The following is a 20488-nucleotide window of genomic DNA, read 5'->3' as shown; positions in this document are numbered from 1 at the left end:
GGACCTCGGGAAGTCATCTAGTCCAATTCCCTGCTCAAAGCAGACCCGCCCCCAGCTGTATCACCCCAGCCACAAAAACCATAGATCTTCTGAGATCCCTCTGAATTCTGGGGATTTGCTGAGGTCGCAGGGTCATCTATCCACAAGCCCTGTGCCTCTGCAGTGACTGTCACTGCCGCCAGGTTCCAGACAGTATGATCCTGTTGCTCCCCCAGCTTGGAACTCCTTTCAGTGGATAGTTCACAGGCATGGAAAGGGCTCTGTAGGCCAACTAATACATATCCTGGCTGTATTAAATCACCCATAGTAACCTCACAAGCTGTGGATGAACAGTATAACCTCCTTGTCATCATTGGCAATCCCTCATTGTCAAGGATAATTGTCTTCCATGATCGCTTTACCTCCAAGATGGTTGACAAGGCCAATCCAAGATCAACAGACTGTTGCAACTTGGGCACTTGTTTCCATGTGGGGTGGGTGGCTCTGGATTTTTTATTCAGTCCGGAGGACACTGTTCCTTCTGTTTCCACATCTCTGTCTCCTGTTGTTGTTGTGAGGTTTCAAAGTATGAGATCCTTGGAGCAGGCTCTTCTTCCATTTGGGGCAGTCTTGAGTGATAGTCTTCTATGAGTTGATGTTACATTTTTTCAAGGTGCCCTTGAGGACATCCTTGACATGCTTTCTCCACCCTCCTCTTGAGCATACACCTTGATAGAGCTGAGAGAATAAAACTTGCTTTTGGAGCCTGGTGTCAGACATCTGGATGATGTGTCTGGTCCAGCAAAGTTTATAGATGATCATTACCTCAATGCTTATAGTGTTTGTTTGCAGAAGGATGCTAGTGCTGGTACGGCTGTCTTCCCATAGGATTTGAAGGATCTTCTGCAGGCAGCATTGATGGTACTTCTCCAGTGACTTGAGGAGTCTCTTGTACATTGTCCATGTCTCAGCTCTGTACAGTAAAGTGGGGATCACAGCTGCTTGATAAACCATGAGCTTGGTTTCGGATCGTATGTCACAATCTTCAAACCTCCATTGCATCAGGCATCCGAAGGCTGCTGCACTTGCACTTTTGAAGTGATGTGATGTTGCATTACTTGGTCCATGCCAGCCTTCTGTGAGAGATGGTTTCCGAAGTACAGGAAATACTCAGTGTTCTCCAGAGTCTCACCATAAACCTGAATTATGGTGAGCTCTTAATGAGCTGGGACTGCTCATTAAGAGCTTGTTGATGAAGGACCTTAGTCTTCTGAAAGTTAAGTGTCAGTCCCATTTTCTCGCATGCCTTGGTGAAGACATTGACGGTTGCCTGAGGTCTGCCTGTAAGTCAGCACTCGCTACAGCATCATCAGCGAACTGGAGCTCAATGATTGAGATTGAGGTGGTCTTGGTTTTGGTTCAGAGTCAGCTGAGATTAAACAGCTTACGATCTGTTCAGTGGTTTACCTCCAGTCTGAGCTAAACTGGTTGACTTGAGTTGAAGGCTTTCATGTCATACCACCATCACATGTGGAAGTCCACAGACAAGTAGGACCAGGCCAGGGAGGTAGCTAATCATGCATCCATGCGGCCTGGAGCAGATCTGTATATGGATGGTCCCTGCCATATGTGTACCTAAGGCTCAGAGTACATTTCTTTATTCCTAAAGCAGCACTGCATTTGTGTCCATGCTTAATAACCTTATAGCTTCTGCTTTGACAGTGAATGTTGAATGGATACCAGAGGTTCTAGGATTTTCCAGTTTGAAAGGCAGGAAACTTATCTTTCATTTGCTTTTTTGACACGGTCGGGCAGTTAGTTCTAAAACAAAAAAACCCTGCAATATAATATCTGGTTTGCCCACAGATTCTGATCTTTTAATTTCAGGTGAACCAGCAGAGCGTATATAGCCACTTTCATCCTGCACTTGCTCCAGTCATCTCCACCTTGCAGAATTTTGTGAGCACCAAGAGGTCGTCATCAGATGCTTCTCAGAGAAATTCAGGTATAGTCTAAAATAGGTCTATCTATCTGGCAGTCCTGAGGCTGCATGTGGCCTGCAAAGTGTTAATTTGCCACCCTGGGCTTCCCACCTAGCTGCCACTCCCTCTGTTGTTCTGGCTTCCCTGTCTGGAAACCAGGCTCCCCGTCTGCTTTCACTTCCTGCTCCTGCCCCAGGGGATGGGGGGGGCACCACAGCCACAAGTGGCCCAGCCCAGCCCATGGTGTTGGGGGAGCCCGCAACCAGGGAGCTGAAAGTGAGGCCTGGGTGCCACCTGCATGTGTGGTGTAGTGGGTGCGGAGGGGGAGATACACATATGCTGGGTGGAGGGGAAGGGGGATATCTGTAGATCATGTGGTTCAGGGGGCATGTGGCTTGCACTGGTGCAGCTCACATAACATGCAGCCCCCAGCTACTTTGAAGTTAGACATCTCTGCTGTCAAAATAATGTGTTATTCTGCAAAGACTAACTGTAAACTCCAATATGCTGGCTTTAAAAAAATATCCTATGATAGCTGAATCTGTTTTCCTAATTCATCTCCCATGAGATTTATCCTGATATTCCAAACCCATGAGCAGCTTCCAACAGATGTCATTATTTTTAAAAGTCTGCCAAAGAAGTGCTGCTTCCTTCTCAATATGTAGAGTTCCTGTTCCCCTCCTAGATCTGCATTAGGCAAGAAGCTCTTCTGGGTTAGAAACTGCTTTTCCATAAATTAAATTATTCCCACTTTAACATTTTCTGCCTATGATGTCCTGTACATTTTGATTAACACATACAAAAGGGTATTTCAGTCTTGAAATAATTAAATCATGGAAGAGACTGAGACTATCCTTCAGTAATGTACTTGAAATTATTTTAATTAAAGTTAATTTTTGCTAGCTACAGGCCTAAACCAAACCTTTACAACCAAACACTTAGACTTTTAGTTTCCATTCCAAATGCTTTCCTCTAAACCATCTCCATTCTTTCATATAATTGTAATGCTTTTAAATATTGTAGCATAATAATTGCAGTCCACAAAGTATCTATGCCAGTTAGCCTGATTAACTAGATGGCTATTATTTACTAATACAGCACAAATTGGTAAAAAAGGAAATCTATAAAATTTCACCAGACAGAAATTAGATGTATGCAGTGCCTTTTGTGATGGGGACACTGATTTATGAATAATACACTGATTTGTAATTGACTGAAACATACAATAGGTCTGTTTCGTAGGCCAACAAAATGCTGCTATTCAGTAGATTATGGTGAGCAACTGCTGTGCTACAATGGCCATCACAATGACATCCATCAAACAGAGTGATTGCATCCACATTTATCACTTGGTACAACAGAAATCCTATCCTTGTCACGTGACCAGTGTTTTCCTGTTTTGGTGTGGGAGGACTCTGTTTCTGCTTAATGATAACTGGCTAGGCAGCAAGAGGCCATTGTCACCTGACAGTGTTATCTCTTAATTATATTATCTCTTAATTACAGCAGCTAATTGTTTGTTTCTTTATTCATAGGAGCAGATATGGGCCCAAGGACTGTAGAGATAACAAGGGTCAGTGAGTTATTTTCTGTGATTTCAAAAGGCTGGTGTGTCTAATGTTAATTTTGCAGAGTTTGACATGCACAACTGCATTATTACTTAATTGGTGTCTGTACTTTCTGTTTTTATTTATACCTATATATTGGGACTCACATATCTGTCAGAAATTACTGGATGTATACTTCAGACCTCCCTGGGTATCCATCCATTCCTTCTCCAGGTTTAGGGTCCAATCTTGCAAACACTCAGTGTTCTTCATTGTGAGTGTGTTGTGTAACTATTGTTATACCTGAAAGTATGTTTTTACAAATCCAGGCTCTCAGCTTGTTGCCTGTTATATTCAGTCACTGAGTAGAGACCTGTGCTTTTAGGGGGGAAAGCCATATGCATTAATTACTGATAGATTCTGCATGAATACAGCTATTGATTGTTACAGTGTGAATAGTCATGATCTCTGTCTTTCTTTTAGGGACCAAATGATGCCCTTGGTATCAGTATAGCAGGAGGAAAGGGAAGCCCTTTAGGAGATACACCAATCTTTATTGCCATGATTCAAGCAAGTGGAGTAGCAGCACGTACACAAAAGCTCAAAGTAAGCAGATGAAGGAAAAATGTGTCCTCTCAGCACTTGCTGTTTTTATTTAGGAAAGGAGCTGGAAAACCCTTCCCAAACATAGGTCACCTTCTGGCAGAGATATTGTCTTCTGAACCTCTTCTCTTTTGTTAGTCAAAGATCTTCCTTCCCTTTTATTTCTTTCTCTACCTAAAGAGGTTGTGGAATCTCTCCCTCACTGTAATATTTGAAGTGCAGGTTAGACCTGCGGTTCTCAGATGTCTTAAACTCAACATGCTTCCTCCGAAAATGTTAGCTCTTAGTTTTTACTTTTTTTTTCACAGAGGGGGAATAGCAGAAAGTTGTTTTTGTTGTAAAGAGAGCAAGCCCACAACAGGTCAGAATGATTTTGACGTGACAGGTTCCTGTTTGAAAACTCTGTGTTTATCTTGTGAATCACTTGTATGCGTTTGCACAGCTATCAGTGCCAATATTGAGAACCACTCCACATCACCCTTAAAAGGATTTTATAGCACCCTGGTTGAGAATCACTGGATTAAGCAAGCATTTGTCCATCATGGTTTAGATAAGAGATGGTTCTGCATTGAATAGCCAGTTGGACAGGAAGATCTCTTGGAGTAGGGAAAGCCTGAGCCTAAATTGATTCAATCTTTGCAGATTAGTCTAACCTGCCTAGGTTGAATCAGTTTGTAACTGTACAGACATTCCCTCTGGACTGAGGAAATGCAGGCACATGCCTGCAGTGGATCAGGCTAGAGGCCAGGGGGCATTAGAACAGCCCTTCCTTCACTTCTGCAGTGCTGAGCTGTGGTGGGGCATGGCCAGAACCCCAGCCCCGGGCTAGCACTCTGAGGCAAATGGGGGGGGAGGTGCAGTGCATGCATCTCTTGTTGATACTGAACTTTTCAATCTCCCTCTCCTTGCTTCTTCATACTGTTTGCAAACTGGACAGGTGAGGGAGCCAGCAAGGGGCTGATAACGCAGTGTTTATCAGTCCATCAACAAAACAAAAGCCTCTCTCATTAGTTCAGGCTCTTTTTAAACAGCTCCTTCCAGAGAAGGAGCTGAGGGACACCAGCTGACCTGTTGATTAGGTCCAAAAAGCCCTAAGTGGACACTGTTCTGTTTGCCTGTTCCAGTGAAATCTCACTCTCTCTCCCTCTCTCTCTCTCTCTCTCTCTATTAGCTAGCATACCACGTTCCTAGGGTCCATGGGGCTGGGGTCTGTTCTGTGGGAGATGAGAGGGAGGGAGGGAGGGGGGAATCCCTGCTTAAGCAGCAAGCAGTGTGGGGGCTGGGCTGGCGCAGGGAGAACCCAGGCAGACCCAGCTGTGCCTGCAGTCTTTGCAGGAGCTCTGGGTAGGGAACAGAGAGGACGGGCCAGCCCTGCTCTCTGGAGCAGAGAGCACAGCCCAGAGCTGCAAAGCATCTGAGATGCTGGGGACTCTGGTTTAACTTAAACCAGGAAGGGGTTTGGGACAGACATTGCATAAACTGGTTTGACCTAAATCAGTTAAGTCTGATACTACATTCAACCAGGTTTATCTTAAACTAGTTTCAGCCATTTTGAAACCAGTTTATGTACACTGAACTTATGTTCTGTTACAAGTTTAAACAAGTTTCTGATCACTTAAACTGGTTTATGTGTAATGTCTGTTCTTAGCCTTGAGGTTCCTCTTAAACCTCTTTTTCTGTGTGTGATAATCAGAGTGATTACCTATGTGAAAAAAAATCCAGAAGAGAGAATTTAAAAGTATTGGCCACTGTCTAATAATAGTTTGATAGGTGGAAAGGAAGGCAGTCAGCAACCTTTGACCCACCAGCTCTTCAAGATCAGCAGCAGGTGCTTTATAGACCCCAAGTAGAGCGCCTCTTAGAGATTATACACAGTCAGCATGTAACTGCTTTTACATTGAAAATTATCATTTGACATTTTCTGCCTTTAAAGTTTCAAAGCAAAATATTTATTACACTTCTCCTTTTACTATTTTGCTTTGTGTACACACGGTAACAGACAAATTCCAGAAAGCTATTATGTTTTTATATGGATCAGCTTAAGATCTACTTAGAAGAAAAATATGTACAGTTTGCATGGGATAGCTTTGGTCCTGATTCCATAGTCAAATCCCCTGGCACAGACTCATATACCCATGCAAAGTCCAAATAATATTTTGAAAAATTCTTCAAGGATGCAAAGCCTCATCATCTGCATCAATAGTATGTTTTGCAGACTGAACTCAAAAAAACTTGTGTTTGCTCATCATGAACTAAGATAAAAAGTACACGTCTTCCTAAATGTCTGTCAGTGTGTGCCTACACTTAGGAGTATGTTCATACAGACTTGTAAGTCTTTTTTCCAGGTGGAATTTGAACCGAGTTGCTAATGATATTCTCCCCTCTTGCAAATTTAAGTAGTAGAATCTGCCCCTTCTTTTTCTTTGATTGTTCTGTTATTTTTTTTAAACGTGCATTATCCTTGCTGCTCTGAAGAACACTGACTGATCAATGGAAATGGAGAAGTCTGACAAAAGGCATACTGTAAAAGAGAAGCATGACTGTTCAGTGCCAAGTTGACAAGGAATTTTAAGCATTCTTAATTTTAATTTTCGTTAATGCTAGTAATTTTCCATTACTCTTGTACTTTTAGGTTGGAGATCGGATTGTAAGTATTAATGGGCAACCTTTGGATGGGCTGTCTCACGCAGATGCTGTTAATCTACTAAAGAATGCTTACGGGAGCATTATCCTGCAGGTATGGTGATAAATTGAACATGCAGCTGCATTAGGGTAGATAAGTGGTGTTCAAAAAAAAAAAAAACCTACCCTAAGCATCACTGGCACAAGACATCATAGCACAGCGGGGTGCTTGCTGATGGGGATTGTGCAGGATGAAAGCAAGAAATTATTATTTTCATTCAGAAATTCTTTATTGCCACCCATACAGGCTGTGAGCATGATTGTATAAAAGCATAACAAGGGGAGCAAATGACTTGTTGCTACACATGATAAATCAACAAGGCATTTAGCTTCCAATGCTTTTTTTTTCAATCCAAGTTAACTAGAAACATAAAATGACTCCTTTTCGCACACTGCTAGGCTGTGACTGAGCTGACCAAAGTGTTAATTTCCTTGTTCTTGAAAGGGAGGGAAAGTAACTCTAGTTGTGCTTTGTAATTCGTATTCACAAGTACAACAAAAAAGTGCTTGTCAACCAAACTCCAGTTTGTAAATGCTACAGTTGTTAAATGCCAGTTAATCTGGAGGAGCCTGAAGCAGAGGTGGGGAGTGCTCACTAGCTGCAAGGTGGAAAGATGCTGCTAATTATCCTTTATTAATACACTGACTTCTGGCTTACTGGGATTTTTTATGGCAGTCAGAAAATGGTTGGTTTTTACACAATAAAATGGAAGAAATACACTCCCCAACGTGGTAAAAATAGTGTTGATTTGTTAAATTTCTATAATAATTAGGAACCAAGATTAAAACCTCTCCCCACTGAGGACAGAGGTGGTTATGCAAAAGTTGACTGGATCACGATAGATTTTTTTAGGCTCCTTACTTTGCACTATAACATTAATGTGGGTAAGAAAAGAGTAGGAAGAGATGGAATTCTCCTAGACTTAGTTTTAGACTAGCTGCCTCTCTTTCGTATTTGTTCATGACACAGTGACAAGGTACATGCTGAGCCAGTTTTGTACCTGGTGTATATTTGCACAGCTTCAGTGATGTCAGTGGCCCTACATGGACTTGGAAAGACTGAGGATCTTGAAATTGGTTATGTCATTGCTAACATTCAGGGATATTGCTTTGATATCCATTGTGTAGAAAATGTGAAATGATTTGAGACTAAATGTTGCTGATGTTGAACATAAATTCTATCCTGCTATGTATTTAAAAATGTGTTTCTAATGCTGCCTACTGTCATTAGAAATGAGCCTTTTGTTTAAATAAATGGTCATGCATGTAACAGCTGGGGTGTTTTCCTTCCACATTTACCACTGCCTTGTACTTGAGTACTTGTTTAATTTCTCTTGAATATTTTGTATTTTTGTCCAGGATAGACTATAATCTGCTTTTCACAGTCAACATAACCTGTTTTAGGAAACTAGAATGTTATATTTTAATATAGTTAAGTGAGTAAAGCATTCATACATATCAGTGAAGACTGTAAGAATGATGAGCAGGATACAACTACATTACATACTAAGTCTTGGCACTTTTTCAATGAGTGGGTTACATTTTTATTAAAACTATATAAGTGGAAACGTTCTATCAGTCTGATAATCATGACTGACATATCATTAAGTAATTGTATTTATTATCAGGTTAGACCACCTCATGGCAAACTGCTCTGAAAGGTCAGATAATTGTGTTCAGTGGTGTGGAAAGGCTTATTATCAGGATGTTCTGGGAAGGATGTTAAAGGAGTTTGCAAATGCTGTTTGCAAATGGGAGATTAGGGTCTCAGGGGAACAATCATCCCTTCCGGCTGTTTTGATGCTTCTGTTTAATCTTCTTTCTGCAGGTGTAGTAATGAGATAAGGAGAAGCTTTTTACAAGGTTGTTGAACTCCGATATATGTTCTTACTGCCAACTACGGATTTGCGAATATAGATTTATTTTGCCACATTTTATTTAACAAGGAAGTAAGACAGATATTGCAACTTTTCCCCCTACTGAAATACGGGGGTAGAATTGTTGACGATAACTTTGACTTTTACTCCCATGGCAGCCTATGGTTCCACTTAACCCTCAGCCCCAAGTAAGGGTAGCTTGTGAGACTGAAACCTTGACTCTGAAACTCATAAAGAAGATATGGCCTTCTGGTTTATCCTTGATGGTGCTACTGTGAGCCACTGTCTCATAGTTCAGGAGACCCAATTGAGACTCTCACTTGCTTTTTCCTGAGCCCTCAGGTGCCAGCTGAGTCTTGGTGGTAGGATGTTAACTCTTGGAGAGGGAAGAGCAAAATCTTTTCAGTGTGGCCTTGGTTAAAAAAGGACTCTTGTGAGCTTTCTGTTATGTTTTCCTCTGTCCCATGTGGAGAATAGAAAATGGTTCAGACAGTATCTAGGAAGAAGGGGAGGGTAAGTCATCTTTGCTGGAGAAAAATAATACGAGGGTTGGCACGAATGGGTTGTATTGAGCCCTGTGGCCTTTTATTTCCTTTGAGAAATTAGCCAACGCTCTAAATTAGCCAACACTCTGAATAATTGCTGCACCATATGTTTCAATTTTCATGTCTTGGGACTCACCTAAAATAAACAAATTCCTACAAGTTTGCCACAGCACAGTTTCATTTTTATTTCTGTTTAAAAACCAGGTTTAATCCGCTCATTTGTAGATTTTTGTATTTTACTAGTCTTTCCCTGTACCATCCCTGGACCATGCACTACCTTGCGCTGCATGCCTTGGGGTGGAGAAAATGAATGTTAGCTGTGACCAAATGAGGCTTTGGATGGGGATGGAGCTGCTTGGCCTCATCCCGTTATCATCCTGTAACTGCTAACCTCCTCTCACCAGCACTCCTTGTGTTGTAAAGGGAAAATAAAGCCCTGAAAAGAAGCAGTGGCTAACAGTGAGTGGCCACTCTGCACGGTTATTATGGGTGACTTTTTACATATTTGCTAAACATTCCCAGTAGAAGAATCCAGACCATTCACCACAGTTGTATGGATACAAAAACAATTCTCGAATGGAGGCTGTCACGTTTTCCTTTATTAATCAAAGTGTGCTTAGATGGAGTGGGAATTTTCTCTGCATGGGTGGGCCCGTGTGATTTGTGAAACAAGGAGACAGTATTCAGTAATACAGGGGTGGGCAAAATATGACCTGCGGGCCATATCCAGCACACCAATTAATCCTATCTTGCCTTCCGGCCACTGCCAGGAGCCTGAGGAGGGAGAGCTGTGCCCCATGCCGCTCTCCTCTGCCACAGCTGGGGCCAGGCTGAGGCACATAGCATATGACATGCAGACTCTTCTGAGCGTGTACACACACTCACACTCACACACACACTTTCTATTGGTGCTGTGGCTGCCAGCAGCTGGGCCCACATGAGACAAGGTGCGATGCAGTATGCCTAGTAGCTGTCCTGCCTGCCACTGCTAGGAGGTGAGTCTGTGCCAGACACAGAGAGTGGGGCTCACCCTGGGGCAACCACCCCCAACTTTCCCAGTGTGGCATGGTGGCAGCGGCTCGTTGCGGCAGCTGAGTGGGAAGGCTACTCGGTATACTGCATTGCACCCCATCCCATGCAAGCCCAGCTGCCAGTAGTCGTGGTGCCAGGACTGCACAGTGCCAATAGGAAGCCAGGTGGGCATGTGGTGGATGCGGAGGGTTGGAGGGGAATGCATGCTGCAGCAGAACAGAGTGGCGTGGGGTGCAGCCCTCCCGTCCTCATTCTCCCAGCAGTCGCCAGCAGGCTGGATAGGATCAATAGGCATCTTCCCTGCCCTGCCCCCCCCCCCAACCTAAACAGCTCACCAAAGCTCATTAAATGGCCCTCCAGCCCAAAAAAAGGCCCACCCCTGCAGTACTAGATAGCTGTCAAATGACTGCAGGGAGTATACTTTTTAACTAACTTATAAAATACATTGATGGAGATATGTTTCAACAAGCCCACGTGAATTCACTGCCTTGTTGCCTGTCATAATATTGTTAAACTGTACTAATTAGTTCATAGCAATAGTGAATGATGGCACCAATATAATTCACTGGTTTCTGAACTGGAGGGTATAAAGAATCAGCCTGTTGTCATGAGCAAATGTGATGAGAAATCAAAGAGGCAGAAACATTAAAATGAGGGTCAGATTTGTTACCCTCTAGCCAATAAAAGTCTAGGATTGCAAAGGAGAACGGTGAAGAAAAACTGAGGTTCCCATTGCATGCCATCAGGTCAGTCCTTTTGGGAGACTTAGCCCCCAAAGGCAGGTCCTAATTTTAATCCTACAAGTCTCCAGAGCTTTCACTAGAAGCGAAGTGAGGCCCTCTTTGTGGGAGACTTGTGTTTTCATAGTAGCTTTCTTGACCGGTTTTGTCCTTGTCCCAGCCCTGGGGCACCAGTGGTTTCTCCTCCATGTTCTATGACCTTGCTTCCCTCCACCCCGCAGTGTAGGGTCTGTGCAAAAGTTAACGTTGTCTGAAGTCTCAGGGCAAAATCTAGCCTCAGATTTGGATAAATATAGTACTGTCACCTGACTGAAAGCTGGCTGCTATATTCATTTTTCTTCATGAATCAATTATTTGCATTTGATTCAAGTTTACCGTAGGAAGAATTTTTTTTTCACCTGTAGTTTTGATTCTTAAAAATACCTTTTTCCCATATGGTAGTTCACATTTGCTGCTTCTGTGTTTTACCAGTGAGGCCTATAACTAATTTTTTTTGCATCTGTATTTTCAGGTTGTAGCAGATACGAATATCAGTGCCATAGCCAGTCAGCTGGAGAGTATGTCTGCTGGATGTAACCTTAACACCCCTTCTGACCACCACTCAGAAGATTCAGAGTAAGTATTAACCAACTGCTTTTGGAGTATCTGTTTGTGGGACAGAGATTCTGCTCAAAGGATAGTCAAATACTTCCCTTCCCCTAACCAAGTATAGGACTGTGGGCTGAGTCTCTTCACCTGTCATTTCCTTCTCACTTAATTTACAACAACTTTACATGCTCGCTGTCATCTTCTTTAGGATAGTAATGGAATCATATTGATCTTCAATGGGTAATGTAAGCTGGTAATGATGAGCACAAAATATAGTGGTGTGGTTTTTCCAAGCACTTAATAGATTTCTAAAAAAACCCCCCAAAAAACACATCTTTTTTTTTTTCCCCAGTTGATGTGTTGTCATGATTCTGGTTTTATCTCACAAGTTCCTTATTTGAAATGTACCATGGTCACTGCAATCCAAAATTACAGTATCTGTCATCTGTAGAATTGAACAAGTAGCTTCAGAAAATTAGCATTTTAAATGAACATTGCAAAACATGCAACAAAACTTTGTGTTCCTTTGCCCCTTGAGTCTTTTCCCTTAACAATGGAAAAGATTATAGAGAGAGGTCTAACCACCTATTTCATGGACTTATAGTCATCAGAGATGAAAGACCTGTATATGTCATGACATGGCATGATATAACCACGCCTAGTCATGCAGTATTGTTCTTTGCCATACCCTTGTTTTTAGTGCTTTCTCTAGTTTTGCTGTAAGTGTTTCAAGTGACTGGATTCTACCACTTTCCTTTGGGGATTATTCTGCAGTGGATCTCACTATACTGGTATTTTTTTCTTGATAGATTCTTTTATTCTCACCTAATTTAATTTTACCTCCAAAATAATTTCTTTCCATTCCTGGCATTTACTCCTTTCAAATACCTAAAAGCTATGGTGGTTAGTTTGTTGTCATTTAGCCATGCCCTTCATGTATTCAGCTCTTTAATATTTCTTCAGCCCTTCGAAACGCTTCATGTCCCTTTTGACTTTTTGCTATTTGTTTTTCATTTTATTTATTTTACATAATTGAAATCCAGTTTGGGGTCCTTTGAAGCTTTGTAAACACAAAAAAAAGCCTTCTGAGTTCTTAGCTGTTTAGTTTTATCCCTCTTCCTTGAAAGCAGTGTCATTTAATGCTGTACCCAGTAGTACTTTTGTTGGCTTTTTCTACACTAAAGTCACAAGGACACATAACTTTGGAGGTGTGATAAAGAATTAGATAGATAAGCACAAATGTTAGCTATTTTATTAAAGAAATGGTGACCTGAAAAAATCCATCCATAGATTATGATTTTATATTTTAAGCAGAGATGCCCCAAACTATTCTGCCCAGAGTAGTTATTGCTAGGCACATGCAACTGCCTTTCTTATGTTTAAACTATGATTCTGAAGTAGTACTGACATGCATAACATGCGTGCCCCTAGTTTCTAGGTTTTGTGCTCTGTCCATGGCATGTTGGGACAGATCCTATTCCAGCTACTAGACTTCTAATTGGCACTTAGGCATCCTGGGAAAACCATTAGTTTTGTAGTATAACTTCCTCTTAGCCTTAAACCTTAGGTGCAAAAGTGCCCCAACAGAGAATGACCCATTCACCCTTCTGTATTATTAGTTTCTCATGGTTTTGAACAGGGTGGTATACAGTCACACTTGTAAGTCTAAGAGGTGGAATAGGATCTAGCCACTAGATGCCTAATTACTAATTAAATGCCTAAAATAGAGTAGGATGTAATCCATTGCCAATAAAATCATATGATGAAATTCTGGTGCCATGAAATAATACTACAAATTCACTACCCACATACTGGAGACGACAAAGATGGACCTGTGCGAAAGCCAACACGTAGTATCCATAAACTAGTAAAAGTGTGTCTCATCCAGAATCAGGATCTGCTATTGCAGAACAACATACTCTCCCTGAGTTCTAGTAACGTAATTATAGACAGCTGAAGCCAAAGTGATATTGCCTGGGTAGCAGGGTGCACAGAAGTGCATTTCAACATAGGGTCAGAGGTGTGGTTTGTGAAAATATAGAAAACAGTTTACAAGATAAACATCTATTTGAAATTCCTCCTTCTACAAAAAGTCCCTTGTACATCTGTACTGCTCTTCTAAGTGGTATTCATTGTGTTTTCAGAGCACCTCAGCCTAAGATTATTACTTTGGAGAAAGGCTCAGACGGACTGGGTTTTAGTATTGTAGGGGGGTATGGAAGTCCCCATGGAGACCTGCCCATTTATGTCAAGACTATATTTGCCAAGGTATCTTTTTTTTCTTCCTTTATATATAATCTTTTTTAAGAAAATCCCATTATGTTAGGCATAGATAACAGATCCAGAACAAACACATTTTCCCAAAAGCATGTTGTCTGGGTATATGTGCATTAAGAGTCATTGACTGGACCCAGAGCCTTCTTGTTTCTTGAGGTGGTGCTATTTATACACTTCTGTTTTGTGAGATCTGGGATATACACTAAAACCTATTTCCTAGGGTTTCCTCCCTAGGAAAGCTGGGCCTCATCAAGCCCTCTCTTCCTGCATCAATATTGGAGGTTTGTGAAATACCATAGGCCAGTGGCTGTGTAAATTGTTCTGTATTCTCATGGCACCAAGAACTGCTTCCCCTTGCAAAAGAAGAAGACTCTGGAACGGGTCCTCAAATTTCAGAGCCCCCTTCAAGTAACCTCTTGTGTAGGCTCTGCAAGAGCATTTTTAGTCGCTCACTTTCTGTGTAATGACTCCAAAATCTATCAGAGACAGTCCAGATGGAGAGTATGCTGTTGTTATCATCTTTTGGCTCAATGCCTGGAGATTAATGTAGCTCTCTGGTCCTAATGCCATCAGTACATTCACAACCTTGATATCACAGCTGCATGCAGCTGCAGCAATACAGCCTACATCTGAGGTCACCGATTACCTTAAGACTTTAGCCATTGAAACAGTAAATGTATTATTTTCAGTGGAACACCTTATGGTGTGTTGCTGTGTTTTACATAGCTGCGCCTACAATTTCCTTGGGAAATTGGGAGGAAGAATAGTCCTCTTTTAACATTACAGAGAAAAATAATAACATTTAAAGCTTCCTATTTTGTATAAATATATTCCTTTTTAATGTTCTCTCCCAGTTTGAATGGCTGGGGTAGAGTCTTTCCCAACCAGTAGACAAAGACAGAAAACTAGAGACCTGGTTTTCAGGTACATTGTGGCCATATACCATTGAGGCAGCAGCAAGGAGCCTTAGAGTGAGTGTGCCAGAGTGGTGTAGTATCCCCCCATCTCTCAACCTTCAGCTAGGTTTCTCTCCAGGATGCTATTAGAGGGGAACAGGCCTTTGAGGCCCCAAAGATGCTTTGTGACATTCTGAGCATTTCTACACATGTTCTGGGGGCGGGAATGGAGGTAAGGCAGCACTTTAATTAGAGTGGCTCTCTAATTAAAACGCTACTGTGTCTCGTGTACCCTGAACTTAAAAATGGCGACGGGGGCACTTGAACTAAAGCTCATTTGATGCCATTTTTAAGTGCAGGGATGCTGATGCATGAGATGCAGGAGCCTGCCGGAGCACAGTATCTGCCACGCTCCAGCAGACTCGATTAATTAATCAGACACGCTACAGGCTGAGATTATCTTTATGTAGTACCTTCCTTGAGCAGGTTTGTGTCAGGGCTGACCCCAGAAAGGAAACCAGGTGCAGGATGTCACCTAGCCAAGATTTACTTAAACCTTTAGAAATGAATGCAAGAATGGGTCACATTTAGAAGAGGAATATGGGGAGCTCTGACAAAGACAAAACCTTCCACACTCTTTCAAAAGGTTATGCCCAATAAAGCCAGAGGGGATCTAGAAGTCCCCAGCCAAATGACTACCCCTTACACAGTAATGGTGCTTAATTTCCAGAATAAGAGGATAAAGGAAATACAGCCCTGCCACTGCTTTGCAGACTTAACCACTGCCTGAGGAGAGACAGACTCCCAAGGGATGGCACAGCAGAAGTGCTCCACGCATCCCCATGCAGCATGCCTCTGCCAACACCCTCGGCACTAGCCAGCATGGTATCGTAGCCCTGGCTGCAGAAAAAAGAGTTCTGAATCTTAAAATCAGTAACACATTGAATTAATGTTAGTGAGCAGGGCAGGGTAGAGTTTTATTAAGTAAGGGACACAAAAACAGTCTATAATAAATTGGTCATGAGAGTAAGTAAAATGGAGCAGCTGTAAAGAAGATGGATGGACGAATGGAAGAGGATGCCAGCACTAGAAGTCCCCACCTTTAACAGGAAGTGACAGCACTGGAAATGATAATATGTAGGAATTAAGATGTAGCAGAACCTGGGAGCAGGCAGAGAGCTGAGAAAATTATTGATGCTACGCAGTAGATTGGGATGTGAGCCTAGTTACTCCTAATGATAGGTTTTCTCCACCCTGGGGCATGTCTGCACATTGCCCTATGGCAACATAGTGACATGCTACATTACTGTATGGCATACCATGGCAACATAGCGATCACGCGGGTCTACATGTGATCACCAGCTACGTCGCTGTAGCAGTGCACTCCCTGGATATAGCGCACTGCTATGGTGATGTATTGGGGAAATCTAAGCGTGAACTGCCCACACGGCGCAGTAATCTCATGCTCTGCGCCATGCTTTAGTATTTCCAAAAGTGCCATAGCAATGTCATGATACGACAATGTGTAGATGCACCCCTTCTCTAACAAATTCTTTCTGCTGCAGCTTTTAATTTTAGTACTTGAAATTGTAGATGTACATTGGAAGTGTTTCCTCCATTCATTATTACAGGAGGTTGTAAATATGAAAATGCACACACAGAGAGCAGCAGCATGGTTTTACTTTAAAAATAAATATTACTTAAATAAGAAACATGATGCAAAATTGTTTCAGGGCCTGTGTCTCATAGCCGCAGAGCAGGGAACATGGCCTGCTTTCTTGAAATTACCATGTGCATATACTTGAATAGAATTAGCTTTGGAATTGCCTCTGCAGAGGCAGAACAAAAAGATTTCAGATAAATATATTGACTTGCTGTACGTATTAGACCATCAGTTGAGGAACGGAGGGCCAAGCAGTATGAAGTACAGCTTGTACAAAAACTATATCCAGACATCCCAGGGCTCAGAACCTGAATGTGTCAGCTCTGATGTGTTGCGTTTTGTGTTTGCTCCCCCTCAATTAATGCTTATATTAAATTACTTCAACATAAAAAGTCATAATGTAGCAAAATTCATGTTAAAAATACTCATTGCAGACTATTGTGAGGTATTTTATACCACTGCCTCTTACGGTTCTCTCCTCAATTACACATGTGGAAATCTGAAACATATTGGGCGTTTTAATTAACATTTAGATTTATAAGTATCCATTTGCTTCCCTTTCCCAGTCTCTGCAGGTATTTTGTAACACGTACCCTCTTTACATTCTTGCTTTTCACAGATCTCCAGTTACAGGTCTTTCTCTTTCCCCTAGCCAGTGCTATCTAGATACTGTTGATTTGGGAAGAACTGTTGGTTTTCCTCCCTAGGAAAGGTGGCCATGTGGAAGTGTCACGGCATTTGGAACAGACCTTCTCCAGTAATACATATGGAAGATCTGTAGTTAAAACAGGCATTAGGAAATGAAAACGTTATTTTAACAGGCATTTTCAAACACGTATTTTCAATCTGTCTCTTTTTCTCTGTGTTTCTACATTTTAGTTCTTTCATGTGTTTAGCTGTCTTTTCTTTACCATTTATTTGGTTGGTGCAACCAGGGGTGGATGCGGGGGGGGGGAGGGGTGTGCAGTGGTGCTGATACACCTCCTCTTTCAGTTGATGCCACATGAGTAGGAGTTGGGGAGGTCCCTGAAGCAAGTAAGGATTCTTCCCTTCCCCTCTCCTCAGAGGCATGTCCGTGCTTCTCCCACCACTGCCCCCACTCACCATTGTTGCTGTCCTCAGCTGCGTCAGGATGTGGAGCTCCAGAGTTGCTTCTACCCTGCCACAACAGGTCCTGTGGGGAGCCAGGCTCAGCCAGGGACACTGGCAGTGGTGGCAGCTGGCAGGTTTGTCTTCTGTTCCTGGTCCCCTGGGTGTTTCTTGTCAGCCCAGGATCAGGCTCAGAGAGAGGGAACCTGCCTGCTGCTGCTGCTGGTGTCCCCTGCTGAGCCTGACCAGCCATGCAGTCCAGCTGGAGCAGGGCAAGAGCAGCTCTGGGGCCTCCTCCCCATAGCCCTAGGGCAGCCAGGGCACACAGGAACAGCAAGAGCAGCAGCACCAGGTTGGGTAGTTAAGTAAGGGGAGGAGAGGGGAAGGGAAGGAAGGGAGGGAGGGACCAAGAGGGGTAAGGGAAGATTATTACCTGATTGGGGGACTTCAGAAAGTCCCTGCCTGATGCTTCTGCAGGGCAGTCTGCCTGCCCCAGTGGTGGGGTGGAGGTGGGGGGAAGATAGGAGCACGGGTGCAGCCACCCCTGCAGCAGTCATTACTTCTACACCCCCCTTAACAAAATCCCGGATCTACCCCGGGTATGATGGCAACCCTCTCTATACAAGGGTTTAATGTATAAAGTAATTTCCTCCATATCATCATTTCTGGTGCTGTCACTTTACATTAAGGCGAGACTTCCAGTGTCATCCTTCTCCTCATCTCATCCATGAGTCTTTTTAACAGAAGGCAGGGCTGACTTTCTGCTGGCCTCTAACATAATGTTTTGTTGTTTGCAGGGAGCAGCTGCAGATGATGGCAGATTGAAGCGTGGCGATCAAATTTTAGCAGTTAATGGAGAAGCTCTGGAAGGTGTTACTCATGAACAAGCTGTAGCTATTCTGAAACGCCAAAAAGGAACTGTAACATTAACAGTGTTATCATGAATCTCATTGAACTTGCAGAGATGAATGCAATTATTTTAGAACATTGGTAGAGCTGCTGTAATAATGTACAGTCCTGAGTGAGATGAAAAGCAAACTTCATCTAAGATTATCATATTTGTATCCCATTGCCTGAGTGGGTTGTATATATCTATGGTTTCATTTAGTCTTATAAATGAAGCTTACTGCTCAGTAATTTTTTTTCCTATTACTTCTCAGATATCTTGTGACTTCTGTTTTCTCTCAACAAGGTTAACTTAGAAAACTTTAATAAGTACCGTACTTGCAAAAATATCAGTCTACCCCAGACCAATCCCTAGTATAACTGCAGAAGCTGGAATTAACAACCAACACACAAAAGAGAATTTAGAATATTGTTTGATCTCATCTGATGAGCAGAAATAAATGCTAAGTGACTTGTCATCTCGCTCATGATTTACTTATGCTAATTGTCCCTTCAAGTATGCCAGAAAACATTAGCAATGTAATTAAATTACCACTGTTCCAAATGATGAAATATCAAATTCTCCTCTGGGAAATTATTTGTGCTCTGCACAGTAAGTCTGATAGTCAAATGCTAACTTCTCATAGCTATCTCTCTGGATAGATCTAGGGAAGTTAGTCAGTGATAATTAAGATGATATGTCAATTTGAAGCCTTTAACTTTGGGGGAAAACTGGAGGAAAACTGTCTTTTTCCATCTTTTAGAATCTCTCTCCAAGTCTTTTAATATATTGATGCAAAGTGAGCAACATGTTTTATTCTGTTCTAATTAAATGTTTATAGAACAAGAACTGTTTGGGCTGAGATCTTCTGTTACAGTGCAGCTGTAATTGTGCTGGGTTGCAGCACTAGTGTCCATAATTTTAATTGTACAAAGGCCAAAGTTTGACTCAATAATGTGATATTCTAATTCAGCGGGCATGAAAGCTAGCGAGTTATCATCCCCCTGCACTGTGATTCCCAGCAGCACTGAGGACTAAATGAAGGCAGCCTGAACCAATGAACCATTTGCAAGCTTCCAGCAGCCCGCATGGTGTCAGCTTGTGTGAGAAGGAACCTTTGCTTTATCCTAAAGGACAGTTCTTCATCCAGCAGCCTGTACTTCAGATTGCTAAAGTCTGTTTTTGTACAATGCCACTTAGTGATTTAGCAAGTGAACTGGGCAAGCAGATTAGTGGTAATTCAAGCTGTTGTAGTTTAATTGCTCTAACTGCATGAATACTGATGACATGCAGAAAGCAGCTCAGTGTAATATAGATATAATTTATGATGAAGCAGCAAGGAAAGCGAATCTGGAAAAAAGAGAGAAACTATTGAAATCAGCCAGTTTTGTGGGAAATAATTTCTCTATGCATGGAATTCTGCTGGCGCGCAGTGTTTTAAGTAACACTAGTAAAAGGCTTGTGTTATAAGTATGGTTTGGCTGGAACATGTATTCTTGTGATTGTATAAAGAAAAGTATAAGGAATAGATAAAGTAAGCAAGATGTGATCAGTTGTCATTGAAAATATTTTCCTTATTTCCTTTAAAATGATATCTAACTATTAGGTAATCACTAAGTGCATTAACCTGTTGGAATATTTTGTGGGTATTCCATAAATAGTGCCTGAAAGAGATCTATGTTTTGAAATGGATTTTCATTGTGCTGGTTGATTTGTTAATGTGAAATGTTAGTGAAATCTTATTTATAAAACGCACAAAAATTTGTCCAGCTGTACCAATTTGGGGAATTTTTAACAAGTTGTCTTTGATTTCCATAGTATACAAAAGTTAAACATACTTAGATGAATCTTGAAGAGGCATCTTGATAATGTATTATTTAAGTTGTAACCTAAATCTAAAGAATATTTGTCTATCATCAAAAATCCATTAAACGCATTCTTTTTAAATACTGCAACACACAATTAAATTTTACATGACCATTTTTCATGCTCGTATGCACATACTGTTGATATAAAAATTTAGAATTTATGGGCTGAGATATTTGCACTTCTCATTGCTCAGATTGGAGATAACATTATTGCTTCATGTAATTTGCACTTTT

General features: G+C 41.8%; 1 protein-coding gene across 1 annotated transcript in view; it reads left to right on the top strand.

Annotated features, from left to right (window-relative positions):
* PATJ (PATJ, crumbs cell polarity complex component) overlaps positions 1-18335 on the top strand; it is a 288426-nt gene extending 270091 nt beyond the window's left edge. The window contains exons 40-45 of the mRNA XM_019501199.1: positions 1867-1984; positions 3497-3534; positions 3992-4114; positions 6744-6848; positions 11499-11602; positions 18298-18335. Coding sequence (XP_019356744.1) covers positions 1867-1984; positions 3497-3534; positions 3992-4114; positions 6744-6848; positions 11499-11602; positions 18298-18325 — 516 coding nt within the window. The 3' untranslated portion in view covers positions 18326-18335. The remainder of the gene's footprint in view (positions 1-1866; positions 1985-3496; positions 3535-3991; positions 4115-6743; positions 6849-11498; positions 11603-18297) is intronic.
* The last annotated feature ends 2153 nt before the right edge of the window (positions 18336-20488 follow it).

Source organism: Gavialis gangeticus, unplaced genomic scaffold, assembly GCF_001723915.1.
Source record: "Gavialis gangeticus isolate Ggan-Ray unplaced genomic scaffold, GavGan_comp1, whole genome shotgun sequence".
In the NCBI taxonomy this organism is placed as follows: domain Eukaryota; kingdom Metazoa; phylum Chordata; order Crocodylia; family Gavialidae; genus Gavialis; species Gavialis gangeticus.
The sequence above is the reverse complement of the archived record's forward strand: the minus strand, read 5'-3'. Positions and strand labels throughout refer to the sequence as shown.